The 17,083-nt window shown below is 65.3% G+C and overlaps 1 protein-coding gene across 3 annotated transcripts in view; it reads right to left on the reverse strand.

Moving 5' to 3' along the window:
* LOC102443745 (zymogen granule membrane protein 16) overlaps positions 1-17,083 on the reverse strand; it is a 35,019-nt gene that overhangs the window by 5,737 nt on the left and 12,199 nt on the right. Inside the window, exon 1 of one of the 3 annotated variants that reach the window (XM_075917355.1) lies at positions 12,001-12,653. The exons of 1 other annotated variant lie outside the window; for it this stretch is intronic. In XM_075917355.1, coding sequence (XP_075773470.1) covers positions 12,001-12,047 — 47 coding nt within the window. In that variant the 5' untranslated portion in view covers positions 12,048-12,653. Of the gene's footprint in view, positions 1-11,498; positions 11,703-12,000; positions 12,654-17,083 lie in introns of those variants that run through there. One more of the 3 variants, XM_075917354.1, reaches the window with a different exon arrangement.

Raw genomic sequence — 17,083 nt, forward strand, 5'->3', positions numbered from 1 at the left:
CCCACACAAACACACACTTCCCCCCACACACTCCTCCCCCCACACAAACACTCACTCCCCCCCCCCCCACACACATGTTTAAACTAGGTTCGTTGGGGGACAGGGCCCAAAACCCTGAGGAGAACGGGGATGTGGGATGCTGGGAAGAAACGCAAAGGGGAAGGAGCGGCAGAGGCGGCCCTGACTCGCTGCAGGAGGAGCACCGCTAGTCCGAATTAGGAGCGTTCATTCGAGCTGCCTCGCCCGTGCAGCGTGTCGCCGCGGGCAGGGGGTTCGAACTACGGGGCACTTAAAACTGGCGGCGTCCGGGAACATGCAAATGACGTCTGGGATATTTTAATCCCGGGCTTCATTTGCAAGTTCGAATGCCGCCAGTAGCCACCCTAGTTGGAACTCGGGGGGCGGTGCAGACAGACCCTGAGAGAAGCTTCCGCATCACAGGCCCTGGTTTTCATGGGGGACTTTAATCACCCTAAAAGCGACGAGGAGCCCTGTGGCACCGTCTAGACTAACAGAAGCCTTGTCACATCTGACAAAGTGGGTCTTTGCCCACCAAAGCTTCTGCTCTAACCCAGCTGTTAGTCTCTAATCAGGGTCTGTCTACACTACAAAAGTTAATTGGAAGTACCAGCCGTTAGTTTGAATTAACTTTCATAGGCGCTACACAGGCGAACCGCCAGTTGGAATGTAAATCGCACTAGCGGAGCGCTTAATTGGAACTAGGTAACCTCAGTCCACGAGGACTAAGCCTACTTCCAATTAACTAGTTCGAATTAAGGGCTGTGTAGCCCCTTAATTCGAACTAGTGGGAGGCTAGAGCTCCCCAGCTTGCCCTGGTGGCCACTCTGGGCACCACCAGGGAAACTCGTTTGCCCCCCTCCCAGCCCTGGAGCCCTTAAAGGGGCATGGGCTGGCTACGGTGCCCGTGCCAGGTGCAAGCCTGCCAGCACCCAGCCAGCAGACCCTGCACCTGGCACGGCACGAGCCAGCCACCCGATGCCCCCCAGCCCTCCGCCTCTTCCCGGGACCAGGCTGGCGGCTCCCAGGAACCTGCCCGGGGCTGCAAGAGGCGGGCGCCCGCCTGGGCTAGTGCGGAGATCGTGGACCTCATGGAGGTTTGGGGGGAGGCCTCCAACGTCCACGACCTCCGCACTAGGCACAGGAACGCAGCCACATGCGAACCCAGGAGCAGGTTTGCATGAAAATCAAGTTGGTCCAGTGAGATCCCCGACCCTGAGCCCTGAGCTTAGAACGTGAGAACGGGCCGCACTGGGTCAGACCAAAGGTCCATCTAGCCCAGTACCTGTCTGCCGACAGCGGCCAGCACCAGTGCCCCAGAGGGGATGGACCAAAGACAATGACTGCGGGTTCTCCCCGTGTCCCTAACGAGGCACCGCCCCTCCCACCCCACAGCTCCCGAGAAGTTCAGACAGGGTCACGTTTTACAAAGGGATTTATACGCACTGCAGGGCAGACAGTCTAAAATCAGGCCTGGTGTGAACAGAGTGAGCAAGGAGATGTTATGTTCCCATCACACAAGAACTAGGGGTCACCCAATGAAATTAATGGGCAGCAGGTTGAAATCAAACCAAAGGCAGTATTTCTTCACACAGTGCACAGTCAACCTGTGGAACTCCTCGCCAGAGGACCTTGCCAAGACCAGGACTTTAACAGGGTTCGAGAAAGCACTAGATAGGTCCATCAGTGGCTATTAGCCAGGCTGGGCAGGAAGGGTGTCCCTAGCCTTTGTCGGAGGCTGGGTTGGGTGATGGGAGGGATCGCTTGATGGTTCCCTGTTCTGTTCACTCCCTCTGGGGCACCTGGCCCTGGCCACCGTGGGCAGACAGGACCCTGGCTGGATGGGCCTTTGGTCTCACCCCATCTGGCCGTTTGGCCGTTGGTAAAGACGTTACAAAAGAACCTTGCACAACTTGCTGTGCAACGCACACGAGCCGCGCGCCAGGAACGAAGCCGGCGCGCGGAGAAAGAACTGGCCGTCGGCTGTCACGGTCTCTTCCTGTTGCAGCATCGGGGCTGCGCTTATCAGCTTTCCCCGCCGCGCACCTCCCAACGGCCGCTCGTCGGACGCACCCCGAGCCCCGCACAGCTCCTTGCGCAGGGCGGGTTCACGGCGCCCAGGGCGGCTTCCCCCGCGGGACCCGTTCGGCTCGCAGCTAAACACGCACCCGACACTTCGGCTGCAGCTGCCCGGGAGGCCACGGACCTGGCTCAGCAGTGAGGGTGCCCGGCCCGGGCATTGCCAACAACCCAGTGCTCATGCCCCAGCCCTGTGGCTACGGCCCAGCACAGGTGTGCCCATGGCATGGAGCCGCCAGCGACAGGGCTGGGCCCGGCCCCGGGCAACGCAGGGTTAACAGGGCCAGCGTCCCGCAGACAAACCTTCGCTTCACCCAGGGCCTGGCTGCCTCGGGCCACCAGCCTCACTGGGCCCCAGCAAGGCAGGGGTGTCTGCTCTGTGCCCCGGAGGGCCAGGCCTGGGCAGGAGCCTGTCTGGAGCTCACCAACTGGCCCTCCGGCAGCGAGGTCATGGGCCTGAGGCAGCGGCCAGGAGCGCCGGGCCCTTTGCATCGGCAGGGCCAGGGTTAGCTGCCTCCTACGCACAGGGACACGGCCAGGGACACACAGGAGCCTGACACCGGCCCAGCAGGAATTGGGAGCACGCATGGAGTGTGGGCCCCCTTCCAGCAACAACCCCCCTTCCAGCAGCCAACCCCCTTCCAGCAACCAGCGCCCAGACCAGCAACCAGCCCCCTTCCAGCAGCCAGCGCCCAGACCAGCAACCAGCCCCCTTCCAGCAGCCAGCACCCAGACCAGCAACCAGCCCCCTTCCAGCAACAACCCCCCTTCCAGCAGCCAACCTCCTTCCAGCAGCCAGCACCCAGACCAGCAACCAGCCCCCCTTCCAGCAACAACACCCCCTTCCAGCAGCCAACCTCCTTCCAGCAGCCAGCGCCCAGACCAGCAACCAGCCCCCTTCCAGCAGCCAGCGCCCAGACCAGCAACCAGCCCCCCTTCCAGCAACCAGCGCCCAGACCAGCAACCAGCCCCCTTCCAGCAACCAGCGCCCAGACCAGCAACCAGCCCCCTTCCAGCAACCAGCCCCCTTCCAGCAGCCAGCACCCAGACCAGCAACCAGCCCCCTTCCAGCAGCCAGCGCCCAGACCAGCAACCAGCCCCCTTCCAGCAGCCAGCACCCAGACCAGCAACCAGCCCCCTTCCAGCAGCCAGCGCCCAGACCAGCAACCAGCCCCCTTCCAGCAGCCAGCGCCCAGACCAGCAACCAGCACCCAGACCAGCAACCAGCACCCAGACCAGCAACAACCCCCCTTCCAGCAGCCAACCCCCTTCCAGCAGCCAGCACCCAGACCAGCAACCAGCCCCCTTCCAGCAGCCAGCACCCAGACCAGCAACCAGCACCCAGACCAGCAACCAGCCCCCTTCCAGCAACCAGCCCCCTTCCAGCAGCCAACCCCCTTCCAGCAGCCAGCGCCCAGACCAGCAACCAGCCCCCTTCCAGCAGCCAACCCCCTTCCAGCAGCCAGCGCCCAGACCAGCAACCAGCCCCCTTCCAGCAACCAGCCCCCTTCCAGCAGCCAACCCCCTTCCAGCAGCCAGCGCCCAGACCAGCAACCAGCACCCAGACCAGCAACCAGCCCCCCTTCCAGCAACAACCCCCCTTCCAGCAGCCAACCCCCTTCCAGCAGCCAGCACCCAGACCAGCAACCAGCCCCCTTCCAGCAGCCAACCCCCTTCCAGCAGCCAGCGCCCAGACCAGCAACCAGCCCCCTTCCAGCAACCAGCCCCCTTCCAGCAGCCAGCACCCAGACCAGCAACCAGCCCCCTTCCAGCAACCAGCACCCAGACCAGCAACCAGCCCCCTTCCAGCAGCCAGCGCCCAGACCAGCAACCAGCACCCAGACCAGCAACCAGCCCCCCTTCCAGCAACAACCCCCCTTCCAGCAGCCAACCCCCTTCCAGCAGCCAGCGCCCAGACCAGCAACCAGCCCCCTTCCAGCAACCAGCCCCCTTCCAGCAGCCAACCCCCTTCCAGCAACCAGCACCCAGACCAGCAACCAGCCCCCTTCCAGCAGCCAACCCCCTTCCAGCAACCAGCACCCAGACCAGCAACCAGCCCCCCTTCCAGCAACAACCCCCCCTTCCAGCAGCCAACCCCCTTCCAGCAGCCAGCACCCAGACCAGCAACCAGCCCCCTTCCAGCAGCCAACCCCCTTCCAGCAGCCAGCGCCCAGACCAGCAACCAGCCCCCTTCCAGCAACCAGCCCCCTTCCAGCAGCCAACCCCCTTCCAGCAGCCAGCGCCCAGACCAGCAACCAGCCCCCTTCCAGCAACCAGCCCCCTTCCAGCAGCCAACCCCCTTCCAGCAGCCAGCGCCCAGACCAGCAACCAGCCCCCTTCCAGCAGCCAGCACCCAGACCAGCAACCAGCCCCCTTCCAGCAACCAGCCCCCTTCCAGCAACAACCCCCCTTCCAGCAGCCAACCCCCTTCCAGCAGCCAGCGCCCAGACCAGCAACCAGCGCCCAGACCAGCAACCAGCCCCCTTCCAGCAGCCAGCACCCAGACCAGCAACCAGCCCCCTTCCAGCAGCCAGCGCCCAGACCAGCAACCAGCCCCCTTCCAGCAGCCAGCCCCCAGACCAGCAACCAGCCCCCTTCCAGCAGCCAGCGCCCAGACCAGCAACCAGCCCCCTTCCAGCAACCAGCACCCAGACCAGCAACCAGCCCCCTTCCAGCAGCCAGCGCCCAGACCAGCAACCAGCCCCCTTCCAGCAGCCAGCACCCAGACCAGGAACCAGTCCCCTTCCAGCAGCCAGCACCCAGACCAGCAACCAGCCCCCTTCCAGCAGCCAGCGCCCAGACCAGCAACCAGCCCCCTTCCAGCAACCAGCACCCAGACCAGCAACCAGCCCCCTTCCAGCAGCCAGCGCCCAGACCAGCAACCAGCCCCCTTCCAGCAGCCAGCACCCAGACCAGGAACCAGTCCCCTTCCAGCAGCCAGCGCCCAGACCAGCAACCAGCCCCCTTCCAGCAACCAGCGCCCAGACCAGCAACCAGCCCCCTTCCAGCAGCCAGCGCCCAGACCAGCAACCAGCCCCCTTCCAGCAACCAGCGCCCAGACCAGCAACCAGCCCCCTTCCAGCAGCCAGCACCCAGACCAGGAACCAGTCCCCTTCCAGCAGCCAGCGCCCAGACCAGCAACCAGCCCCCTTCCAGCAACCAGCGCCCAGACCAGCAACCAGCCCCCTTCCAGCAGCCAGCACCCAGACCAGCAACCAGCCCCCCTTCCAGCAACAACCCCCCTTCCAGCAGCCAACCTCCTTCCAGCAGCCAGCACCCAGACCAGCAACCAGCCCCCCTTCCAGCAACAACCCCCCTTCCAGCAGCCAACCCCCTTCCAGCAGCCAGCACCCAGACCAGCAACCAGCCCCCTTCCAGCAACCAGCCCCCTTCCAGCAGCCAACCCCCTTCCAGCAGCCAGCGCCCAGACCAGCAACCAGCCCCCTTCCAGCAACCAGCCCCCTTCCAGCAGCCAACCCCCTTCCAGCAGCCAGCACCCAGACCAGCAACCAGCCCCCCTTCCAGCAACAACCCCCCTTCCAGCAGCCAACCTCCTTCCAGCAGCCAGCACCCAGACCAGCAACCAGCCCCCCTTCCAGCAACCAACCCTCTTCCAGCAGCCAGCACCCAGACCAGCAACCAGCCCCCTTCCAGCAGCCAGCGCCCAGACCAGCAACCAGCCCCCTTCCAGCAGCCAGCGCCCAGACCAGCAACCAGCCCCCTTCCAGCAGCCAGCGCCCAGACCAGCAACCAGCCCCCTTCCAGCAGCCAGCACCCAGACCAGCAACCAGCCCCCTTCCAGCAGCCAGCGCCCAGACCAGCAACCAGCCCCCTTCCAGCAGCCAGCCCCCAGACCAGCAACCAGCCCCCTTCCAGCAGCCAGCACCCAGACCAGCAACCAGCCCCCTTCCAGCAGCCAGCACCCAGACCAGCAACCAGTCCCCTTCCAGCAGCCAGCGCCCAGACCAGCAACCAGCCCCCTTCCAGCAGCCAGCACCCAGACCAGCAACCAGCCCCCTTCCAGCAACCAGCGCCCAGACCAGCAACCAGCCCCCTTCCAGCAGCCAGCACCCAGACCAGGAACCAGTCCCCTTCCAGCAGCCAGCACCCAGACCAGGAACCAGTCCCCTTCCAGCAGCCAGCGCCCAGACCAGCAACCAGCCCCCTTCCAGCAGCCAGCGCCCAGACCAGCAACCAGCCCCCTTCCAGCAGCCAGCGCCCAGACCAGCAACCAGCCCCCTTCCAGCAGCCAGCCCCCTTCCAGCAGCCAGCCCCCTTCCAGCAGCCAGCGCCCAGACCAGCAACCAGCCCCCTTCCAGCAGCCAGCCCCCTTCCAGCAGCCAGCCCCCTTCCAGCAGCCAGCACCCAGACCAGCAACCAGCCCCCTTCCAGCAGCCAGCGCCCAGACCAGCAACCAGCCCCCCTTCCAGCAGCCAGCGCCCAGACCAGCAACCAGTCCCCTTCCAGCAGCCAGCGCCCAGACCAGCAACCAGCCCCCCTTCCAGCAGCCAGCACCCAGACCAGGAACCAGCCCCCTTCCAGCAGCCAGCACCCAGACCAGCAACCAGTCCCCTTCCAGCAGCCAGCGCCCAGACCAGCAACCAGCCCCCCTTCCAGCAGCCAGCACCCAGACCAGCAACCAGCCCCCTTCCAGCAGCCAGCGCCCAGACCAGCAACCAGCCCCCTTCCAGCAACCAGCCCCCTTCCAGCAGCCAACCCTCTTCCAGCAGCCAGCGCCCAGACCAGCAACCAGCCCCCTTCCAGCAACCAGCCCCCTTCCAGCAGCCAACCCTCTTCCAGCAGCCAGCGCCCAGACCAGCAACCAGCCCCCTTCCAGCAGCCAACCCTCTTCCAGCAGCCAGCACCCAGACCAGCAACCAGCCCCCCTTCCAGCAACCAGCCCCCTCCCAGCAGCCAGCCCCCTCCCAGCAGCCAACCCCCTTCCAGCAGCCAGCGCCCGTCCCAGCAGCCAGCGCCCGTCCCAGCAGCCAGCACCTGTCCAGCAGCCGGGGTGTCACAGATTGTGGGGGGTCCCCAGGCCCTGCGCCCCATCAGCAGCCAGGCGGGACTCTCCGGCAGGCAGAACAGAAGGTTTCTCGGTTCCCAGGGACACGGCTTATTTCAGCCTTCTGGTTACGGGAGCCGGGAGCCGTCAGCGCTGTCCTTCTTGGGGAAACGGGGGCCCGGAGCCCGGCCCTCCAGGCCAGCTACACTCCCTGCTCCCCCAGCCAGCCACAGACTAACCCCGTCATAGCCACTGCTCCCAGCCCCCAGGCCGCCCCCCCGCTTTGTCCTGCGTCCAGGCCCGCGGTGCTATCTGCTGTCACCTGGCCCCAAGAGACTGATTTGTTGGTTTTTAAGTTTATACTTCCCCAGGGTATGTCTACACTACCCCGCTAGTTCGAACTAGCGGGGTAATGTATGCATACCGCACTTGCTAATGAAGCCCGGGATTTGAATTTCCCGGGCTTCATTAGCATAAGCGGGGAGCCGCCATTTTTAAATCCCCGCTGCTTCGAACCCCGTGTAGCGCAGCTACACGGGGCTCGAACTAGGTAGTTCGGACTAGGGTCCTATTCCGAACTACCGGTACTCCTCGTGAAACGAGGTGTACCGGTAGTTCGGAATAGGCACCCTAGTCCGAACTACCTAGTTCGAGCCCCGTGTAGCCGCGCTACACGGGGTTCAAAGCAGCGGGGATTTAAAAATGGCGGCTCCCCGCTTATGCTAATGAAGCCCGGGAAATTCAAATCCCGGGCTTCATTAGCAAGTGCGGTATGCATACATTACCCCGCTAGTTCGAACTAGCGGGGTAGTGTAGACATACCCCCAGTGAGTCCAGCCCAGCTCCCCCGTCTCATGCAGAGAGTGCTGCGGTGCCGAGGGAAACTGAGGCACGCTCACACAGGGTTACTCCCGCCCAGCACAGGACGGCAGAATCACAGCACACCACCGAGCACACGGAGCGAATACAAAGCAGAGTGACTACGGGAACCGACTCGGCCCCCGCCCTGTCACACAGGCCCTGCCTGGGCTCGCGGTAACTTGTGCTGCCGTGGGTTCAGGCCCCAGGTGCGGCTGCCTGCTCCCAGCTCCCCTCGAGTCCCTGATCACCCAGGCACGGTCACAGGGGGGGAGGGGCCCCTGGGGTGGCAGGCCTGGGACTCCCCCACCTGCAAGATCCGAACCGTGCTGCCCCTTCCCCGAGATGGGTCAGGGCAGCCCCCCTGCACCCGCTCCTCTGGCGCCCCCCGGGGGTTCTCCCGCACGGCGTAGCTGGCTCGACCGGCCCCTCCCTCTCTCGCCTTGTGCCCAGCCCAGGGCGTTTCCCTCCCTCACCCTGCGACCGACCCCCAGGTGTTAATTCCCAGGGGGCCCAGAGGAGGCCAGAACCGGGCTAGCGCCCCCCAGAGGGGAAAGGCCCCGTGTCCGCCGCTGGCTTGTGTCGCTGCTTCCTGCTGCCACCTAGTGGCGGATCCTGTTCAATGCCGGGGTGCAATGCCCAGCCGGGGGGGGGGGTGCTGTGGCAGGGCGGGGGGCTCTCTGGGGGGGGCTGCATCCCACAGGGGCCCCAAAGACACAACAAAGAGACAGCTGGTGCTGCTGGTGCATTGCCAGGCTGGGCTGGGGGGGTTACCAGTGGGGGGCCCAGCAAGGGGGGACTGAGGGGTGGGGGGAGGCGTTGGCAGTGGGAGCCAGGGGGGCAAAGCCAAAGGGAGGCAGGAGGGGAGCAGGCGGGGGGGGAAGGGAAAACAGCTTTGCAGGCGGGGTGGGGGATGGAGCAGGCTCTGGGGACACGGAGGGGTCCGTCGCCTCCCCCCCGGGACTGTCCCCCCCCTGCTACTGACCCCCAGTCACCCCATGATTCCCCAGCACCTGCCAGGATATCCACCCTGGCGCCCCCAAACCAGGGCTCCCTCCCCACCCCTCGCCCCCCAGCAGCGCTGGCAGGGGCCGGGCCAGGCACCCATGGGAAGCCGATGGCGTCGAGGAGGGCGCCGCACAACAGAGCCCGGGGGTGCAGGGGGTGGCGGGGAAGGACGAGCCGCTGGATTGGACTGGTCCAGAGAGGAGAGGTAAAGGGGTTACACCCAGCTGCTCCCCACAGCTCAGCCCCCCCGGCCCTGCCCCCCTCTCCAGGCATCGTCAGCGGTGCCCAGCCAATGGGCAAGGCAGGAGGACGCGACGTGCCTGGCGAGAAAGGGGCATGAAACCAGGCTGAGCTGCAGGTTTTCGAATCCATCGAGCCTGGATGCAGACCTGCCCCATAGTCAGCCAGGCCCTGGGAGGGCGCGTCGGGGACCCCCGCCCTGCACCCCCACCCATGGCCAGATGTGACTCCACCAGCCAGTAGAACAGAGAGGTGGAGGGTAAACTGAGGCAGCCCATGGTATTTAGCTAAGAACCCCAATTCCAGCCTAAATTTGAGACAGGCTGGTAGCGGGACCCTGGTTACCCCGGCAACTGCCCTCAGATCAGACACTGGCCGATGCCACAAGAAACGGTCGACGTTAACGAGCGTCCGTTGTGCTAACCCCGGATAACGAGCCGGGGCCCCCGAGGGGGCCATGCCAGCGCGGCAGGATCACCCCGCAGCAGGCACAAATCAGCGTCATCGCCAAGCTCCCGGGAAACCTCGGATGTTGCTGCTGCCTTACTTAGCGTGTCAGGGATAACGACCGGTACGACGGGCGAGCTAACGCGCCGCGGGGCCCGGGGCCCTTCTAGGCTGGCAGCAGAAGCTTTCGTGCGCAAAGACCCGCTTCGTCGGCTGCACGGAGTGGAAATGCCAGAGGCAGGTGGAAATAGCCAGCCAAGAACACGCTGGAGATAACGAGGTCGATTCAGTCCGGACGAGGCCCACGTCTAGCAGCTGGTGTGGTGTGTGGGCCTCTTCCTCCCTGGCTGACCTGACCTTATCTCCAGCCTTGCTGTGACTGGCCCTCTCTTCTTGTGCTGTGAATTTACACCTGCCTCTGGCATTTCCACTCCGTGCATCTGGCCCAGTGGCCTTTGCGCACGAAAGCTTCTGCTCCCATGCGTCTGTGGGTCTGTGAGGTGCCACAGGGCTCCTCGGCGCTCTTGCGGATCCAGGCTAACACGGCGCCCCTCTGAGATTATGAGCTAACTGGCAACGGTGGAGACGCTAGGTCATCTCTTGAAGGCTACGTCTACACAGGCAGCTTCTTCAGCAAGAGCTCTTTTGCGGAACAGTTCTTGTGCAAAAACTCTTCCACAAGAGCGCGTCTACACTGGCATGTGCGTTTGCACAAGAGATGTGCGTTTGCACAAGAGCATCCATGGCAGTGTGGACGCGCTCTTGTGCAAGAAAGCTCCGATGGCCATTTTAACCATAGGGGCTTCTTGCGCAAGAAATTCCTGTTGCCCGTCTACACGGGCCTCTTCTGGAAGAGCTCTCGTGCAAGAGGGCTTCCTCTTGAGCGGGAGTGTCAGAGTTCTGGTGCAAGAAGCCCTGATTTTCTACAGCACAACGGCGATTTACTTGCACAATTACGCGCAGCCCGTGTAGACAGGCAGCACGTTTTTGCGCAAGAGCGGCTGTTTTCACGCAAGACCGCACCAGTGTAGACACAGCCTGTCACAGCCGGTGGTTTATTGACTTCCGTGCTCATTCCGTCTTGCTGCTAGACCTAGCAAACCACTTCCCCTCCGTCCCCCTACCACCTACAATCGACTGTACTGTTCTGGTTAAGCCGTGTTCACCAGGTCAACCCCTGGGTGACGCCCCCCAGCGCTGGGTGTGCAATAAACCCTCCGCTCGTCACCTGCAGCCAGAGCGCGTTACTCCCCACAAGAGGGTTTCTTGCTTCTCCAGGATACAGCATGGGACTGATGTAGGCATGCGGGGATACTGACCCCCCCCCCGGCAGTGCTACAGACACCGGCCAGTAGGGGTCACCCACAGCCCACACAGCCACCGGAGTGGAGCCAGGGCCACTAGCTGCCCCCTCCGCCCTGCCCCCACCTGGTACAGCGAGAAAGCCCCTTGCAGAGCGTCAGGTTTCCAGGAGGGGTTGGCCTGAGCAGCCGTCCCCCCCTCTGAGCTGAGGTTTGCTGGCCAGCCCCTGCCTCTGGGGCGCCTGCCCTTCCCCGGCCCCAGCCAGTTACCCCTGGACAGTCCCAGGTCGTGGGCCCTGTCCCGCTGCCTGGGGCACTGAGCCCTCTTGGGGCCCCCTTGCCCGCAGCGCTGGCAGGTTAGGACCCGCGGGCTGACTCTGTCCGGGCCCTGGCTGTCCCTCGGGGGGCGGTGGCTGGTCCCTGTCTCTTGGGCTCGCCCGTAGGTGATTTCCTCCGTCGCTCGGCCGAGAGCCGGTCCCTGCGCGACTCCCTTTGTCTCCGGGACGCCCGTTCTCACCCGGACCGGCCGGCCGCGAACTCACCCGCCAGCCTCCCGGCGTCCTCTGGCCTCCGAGCCACAGCTCAGGCTGGGCGGGCAGGCTTCATAAAACCGGTCCAGCATCATCAGCGTAAGCAGGTCCCTGCGGTCTGGGCCACGGCCCCGCACACCCGCTCGCGGCAGGATCGCGCCAGGCCGGAGGCCAGATCCACACAGGTCTCCCCTGGCTCCTTCAGCGCCGCCCCCGCCTCTCCCCCCCCCCCAGAACTTCTTCCTGTGCGTCTCGGGGGTCAGCCCGGACTTGTGCAGCAGGGCCTCTTGGACCCTTCGTAGCCCCCCGGCTGCAGATCCTCCAGCTGGCTGAGCCCCCCCGCAGCCTCCTGATCCAGCAAGGGGGGAGCTGCTGGAGCTGGTCCGCTGGGGGATGGTGCAGTTCACAGGCCCGCTCAGAGGAGCTGAGCACCCGTCCGTGTCCCCCACGTCTTTACACTGGGCCAACGTGAGCGTCTGGCCTCCCCGGGCCCCCTGGGGTCCTCCCCTCTCACCGCAGCCGGGGCCCCTCGGCGTCTCCGCTCCGCCATGGCCAGCTCATGCTGCCGCTGCCTCTCGGTCCTGTGCCTCCAGTTCCTTCAGCCCCAGCTCGATCTCCAGCCGCCGCGGCTCTGCCGGGAGGGACCCCGCCCCGGACGAACCGCTGCTGGCGGAGCGTGGCCGGGTGGGCACCGTCTGCCTGGCGGGCTCCAGCCCCCTCCGGTCTGGGAGCCTGAGACGCTCCCCAGGGGGGGTCTGGCTGCTCCCCGCTGGGACAGGATCATTCTCCTCCAGCCGGGCAATCAGCTGGCCCTTGGGTGCTTTGCCTATGGTCAGGCCCCTCCCTCTGCACAGCCCCACAGCTCCCTGCCGATCCCTGGGGCGCAGACTCACCGGCCTGGTGCTGCGGGACGCTCCATCCCCGGGGTGCAGCACATCCCACTCCTGACACCACTCTGACAGCGCGGCGGGGACCCCGACCCTGCTCCCCCGAAGCAGCCAGGCGGGACTCTGCCTGCCAGTAGACTAGAGGGTTTATTGCTGCGAGATGCAGCCCAGCACGTGCTCGCTGCAGGCGCAGGAGGACCGGCCGACAGCCCCAGTTCCCTTGGGGGGAGGGGTTACAGGCCCCTGAACCCTACACTGGTTTTAGTCGGATTCCTCCTTGCTTCCCCCGCTCAGACCCCTTCTCCAAACCACCGAACACTCCTCCCCACAGCCCCCCCTTCCTCTGTTCACCCCCTTCCCCTAGCCAGGGCCTACGCGCCTGCCCTCAGGGACTGCCCCCCCGGGCAGTGCTACAGACACCGGCCAGTAGGGGTCACCCCCAGCCCACCCAGGAACCAGTGCACGTCCAACCAGACAGGAGCCAGGGCCACAAGAGTGGACAGCCCCCCCACCACGTCACACCCTGCCCTGGGGGGCACCCCCTGGAGGGCCAGGCCCCCGTCCCATCACTCACAACGCGTCCGTCCCTGTCTGGCTGCAGCTGGGGCGCTGAGACCTACGGGGTGACCCCAGCTCTGACAGCGGCCATGGGGCGGGCACCAGCTGCCTGTGCAAACACCATAAGCCCATTGCAGCATCCTGGCCCTAGGGATTCCTGGGCCCATCCCAGTCCCGCCCGCCCGGGAGCCCGCCGGGGGACATCGCCATGGGGAGCCTGCTGGGGGGAAATGGATTTACACCGGAGACAGCCCAATACCCATTACAAAACACCTGGTGTGCAAGAGAAGAGAGCGCCCCCTGCTGACCCCCTGCTCCCTGCCCCACAGCGCCCCCTAGCGCCGCCCTGGGGCACTGGGCCAGCCCTGCCTGCCAGGGGAGAGCGCCCCCTGCTGACCCCCTGCTCCCTGCCCCACAGCGCCCCCTAGCACCGCCATGGGGCACTGGATCAGCTGTGCCTGCCAGGGGAGAGCGCCCCCTGCTGACCCCCTGCTCCCTGCCCCACAGCGCCCCCTAGCGCCTCCCTGGGGCACTGGGCCAGCCCTGCCTGCCAGGGGAGAGCGCCCCCTGCTGACCCCCTGCTCCCTGCCCCACAGCGCCCCCTAGCACCGCCCTGGGGCACTGGATCAGCTGTTCCTGCCAGGGGAGAGCGCCCCCTGCTGACCCCCTGCTCCCTGCCCCACAGCGCCCCCTAGCACCGCCCTGGGGCACTGGATCAGCTGTGCCTGCCAGGGGAGAGCGCCCCCTGCTGACCCCCTGCTCCCTGCCCCACAGCGCCCCCTAGCACCGCCCTGGGGCACTGGATCAGCTGTGCCTGCCAGGGGAGAGCGCCCCCTGCTGACCCCCTGCTCCCTGCCCCACAGCGCCCCCTAGCGCCTCCCTGGGGCACTGGGCCAGCCCTGCCTGCCAGGGGAGAGCGCCCCCTGCTGGGCCCTGTTCCACTCCTATGGCCCCTGTAGACAGGGTTGGACCCTTTTCTTTACATCAGGCACCATCGAGTGGAGGTTGAGGGGCACAGTGCGACTTTGGGAGGGAGCAAACTGAAACCCCCAAAGGTCTCGCTGCCGCCCCAAGTCCTGCAGATCAAGGAGACCCCATCATGTTCTGGGCTCCCTGCCTCAGTTTCCCCTCACTCCAGCTCTTCCCCTGGCTGTGACCAGCTGAATAAGCAGTTGCCATGGAGCAGGACGCTGCGGAGTTGGGCGGCGTGGCGGGCGCCTGTCCCCGGGGCGGAGAGCCGGGAAGGTGGGGCACGTAGCCCTACAGCCAGCGGAACAGGCCAGGGCCCGGCGGGCGGGGGACGAGGCTGGGCCGAGAGGAAACAGCGGCTCTGCCGGGGCCCGGCCGGGACCACAGAGCCGGGGCAGACTCCCGAGAGCTCGCCCCCCGCCGTGTCTAGGCGCTTCCCGGGTAACACTGCCCCTGCCCCGTGGCCGGGAGCCACCGTCCTGCCCACGCCCAGCCGGTTCTCACACGCCCGCGTCCCCATGGAACCCAGCCCGCCAGGCACGCGGACCAGGCCTGACCCACGCGCCCGTGGGGCACAGGCCGGGCCTGAGGCCGGCTCCGGATGGACAAGGCCTGGCTAAGGGACGCTCCTTGGGAACAGCCTCGGAGGAGAGCAGGCCTTGGCGTCGGGGACAGATGGCCGTGGGGCCGGGCGCTGTGGTCCTGATCCGATGGGGGCCTCTCGGCGTGCGCTGCTGGTGCAAATCACCAGGGCCCGGCGGGCTGAGCGCACACGTCACCAATGGGGCAGAGTCCTGGCCTGCTGCCCCAGGCTTCCCGGAGGCTTTCGGATCCTGGGAGCCCCGGCCGGCCCCGCGCAGACACGGCCTGGGGAAGTGAAGCTAAACCGCATTGGAACGAGGGCGCCCATCCCCACGGCGCCGGGCCCCCCGAGGCTCCCAGTCCCTGCGGCGCGGCGCCCGGGGGAGCTGGGGGTTCATGGACCTGGGGTCAGACGGGGACGCAGCTGGTGCCAGCGCCCGCCCCCGGCCTCCGCACACACCCAGGCAGGAGGGCCGGGTCCCGGGGAAAGTTCAGGGGAGGGGCTGGAGCAGGTTCCTCACCCCCAGGAAAGGCCTTGAGACCTGTCCCCCCACCCCCGGGAATGTCACACGCTCAGGCTGTCACCTTTCAAGCGGCACTAGGGAATGAGTGGGAGCGAGAGACCCCAGGAGTCCTGGCTCCCAGCCCCCCTCTAACCACTAGACCCCACTCCCCTCCCAGGGCTGGCTCCAGCCCCCAGCTCCGCACTCTGCTACCGCTACCAGCGCCCCGAGGCAGGGAGCTCCGGCGCCCGTCCTGGAGGAGGCGAGTGGCCGGTGCCGTGAACACTCAGCTCTGGCTCTGCACAACAGCAGCCGGCCCAGGGAACGCCCTTCCCTCCGCCTGGGGTGCACGCTCCCCCTCGGGTCTGTCCCTGCGCCCCCCACCCTGCTTCCCTGGCACGCCGCCTCCCAGGCACCTCGCCCCCCGGCTGGAGCGGATGGGAAACAGCAAACGGGAGCGCCCCAAGGAGGCGGAGCGGAGCCGCAAGTGTGGCACTCGGGTACCAGCCGGCAACAAGGGGCCCTGGGGGCACACGCCCTGATTGGCCAAAGCCCGCTACATTCATAAGACCTCACCCGATCTGCTCTGACAGACTTACATTTCCAACTCGGCACTGGCTTGAGCGCCACGTGCGAAGGAGGCACCAGCTTGAGCACCAACTCGGCACTGGCTTGAGCACCACGTGCGAAGGAGGCACCGGCTTGAGCACCAACTCGGCACTGGCTTGAGCGCCACGTGCGAAGGAGGCACCGGCTTGAGCACCAACTCGGCACTGGCTTGAGCGCCACGTGCGAAGGAGGCACCAGCTTGAGCACCACGTGCGAAGGAGGCACCGGCTTGAGCACCACGTGCGAAGGAGGCACCGGCTTGAGCGCCACGTGCAAAGGAGGCACCAGCTTGAGCGCCACGTGCGAAGGAGGCACCAGCTTGAGCGCCACGTGCGAAGGAGGCACCAGCTTGAGCGCCACGTGCGAAGGAGGCACCAGCTTGAGCACCAACTCGGCACTGGCTTGAGCGCCACGTGCGAAGGAGGCACCGGCTTGAGCACCAACTCGGCACTGGCTTGAGCGCCACGTGCGAAGGAAGAACCAGCTTGAGCGCCAACTCGGCACTGGCTTGAGCACCACGTGCGAAGGAGGCACCGGCTTGAGCGCCAACTCGGCACTGGCTTGAGCGCCACGTGCGAAGGAGGCACCGGCTTGAGCGCCAACTCGGCACTGGCTTGAGCGCCACGTGCGAAGGAGGCACCAGCTTGAGCGCCAACTCGGCACTGGCTTGAGCGCCACGTGCGAAGGAGGCACCGGCTTGAGCGCCACGTGCGAAGGAGGCACCGGCTTGAGCGCCACGTGCGAAGGAGGCACCAGCTTGAGCGCCAACTCGGCACTGGCTTGAGCGCCACGTGCGAAGGAGGCACCGGCTTGAGCACCACGTGCGAAGGAGGCACTGGCTTGAGCGCCCCGTGCGAAGGAGGCCCAGGTTTGGGGGCACACTTACACGAGTGTTGAAAGTTAGTCGTGTTTCAAGTCTTTTATCAAAAGCTTTTCAGTTGTGTCCCCCCCACGGCTCGGAGGGGCCTGAGATCGGGCGGTAAAGGCCGAGTGAAAAAGCCTTTTGGGGAAAACGTGGAGGAAGTGAAGCGCTGGAAACGGGCGACAGTCCCGTTGCAAACGTGGGATTGTGCTGAAATCAAAGTAGGCCAGCCCGCTTGTCCACCAAATCCAGTTCACTTCAGGGCTGCTCTGCTGTTTTTCAGTCTCAAACCACCACGTAGAGTAAACGCCCTGTGGTTTTGCTAATTGTTTTACTTTTGCAAGGAGCCTTCCTTATTCTCTGCAATGTTTGTGCTGCTAATTTGGGGTTGGTTTTGTGACAGTGTTGGTTTGTTGCAATGTTTTTTCCTTGTCATTTCTGCAATGTTGTGGGGGAAGGGGGGTTGCCATGTTTTTCCTTGTTATGTCTTTGCAATGGTTTTGTTGCTGATTTTGCGTTTTTTTTGCAATAATTTTCTAACTTGTTTTTGCAATATTTTTGGCTTCATGTTGCATTTTTTATGTTATTTATGCAATGTCTTTGTTATGGTTTTTCGCAATGGTTTTC

Source organism: Pelodiscus sinensis, unplaced genomic scaffold (assembly GCF_049634645.1).
Source record: "Pelodiscus sinensis isolate JC-2024 unplaced genomic scaffold, ASM4963464v1 ctg185, whole genome shotgun sequence".
In the NCBI taxonomy this organism is placed as follows: Eukaryota; Metazoa; Chordata; order Testudines; family Trionychidae; genus Pelodiscus; species Pelodiscus sinensis.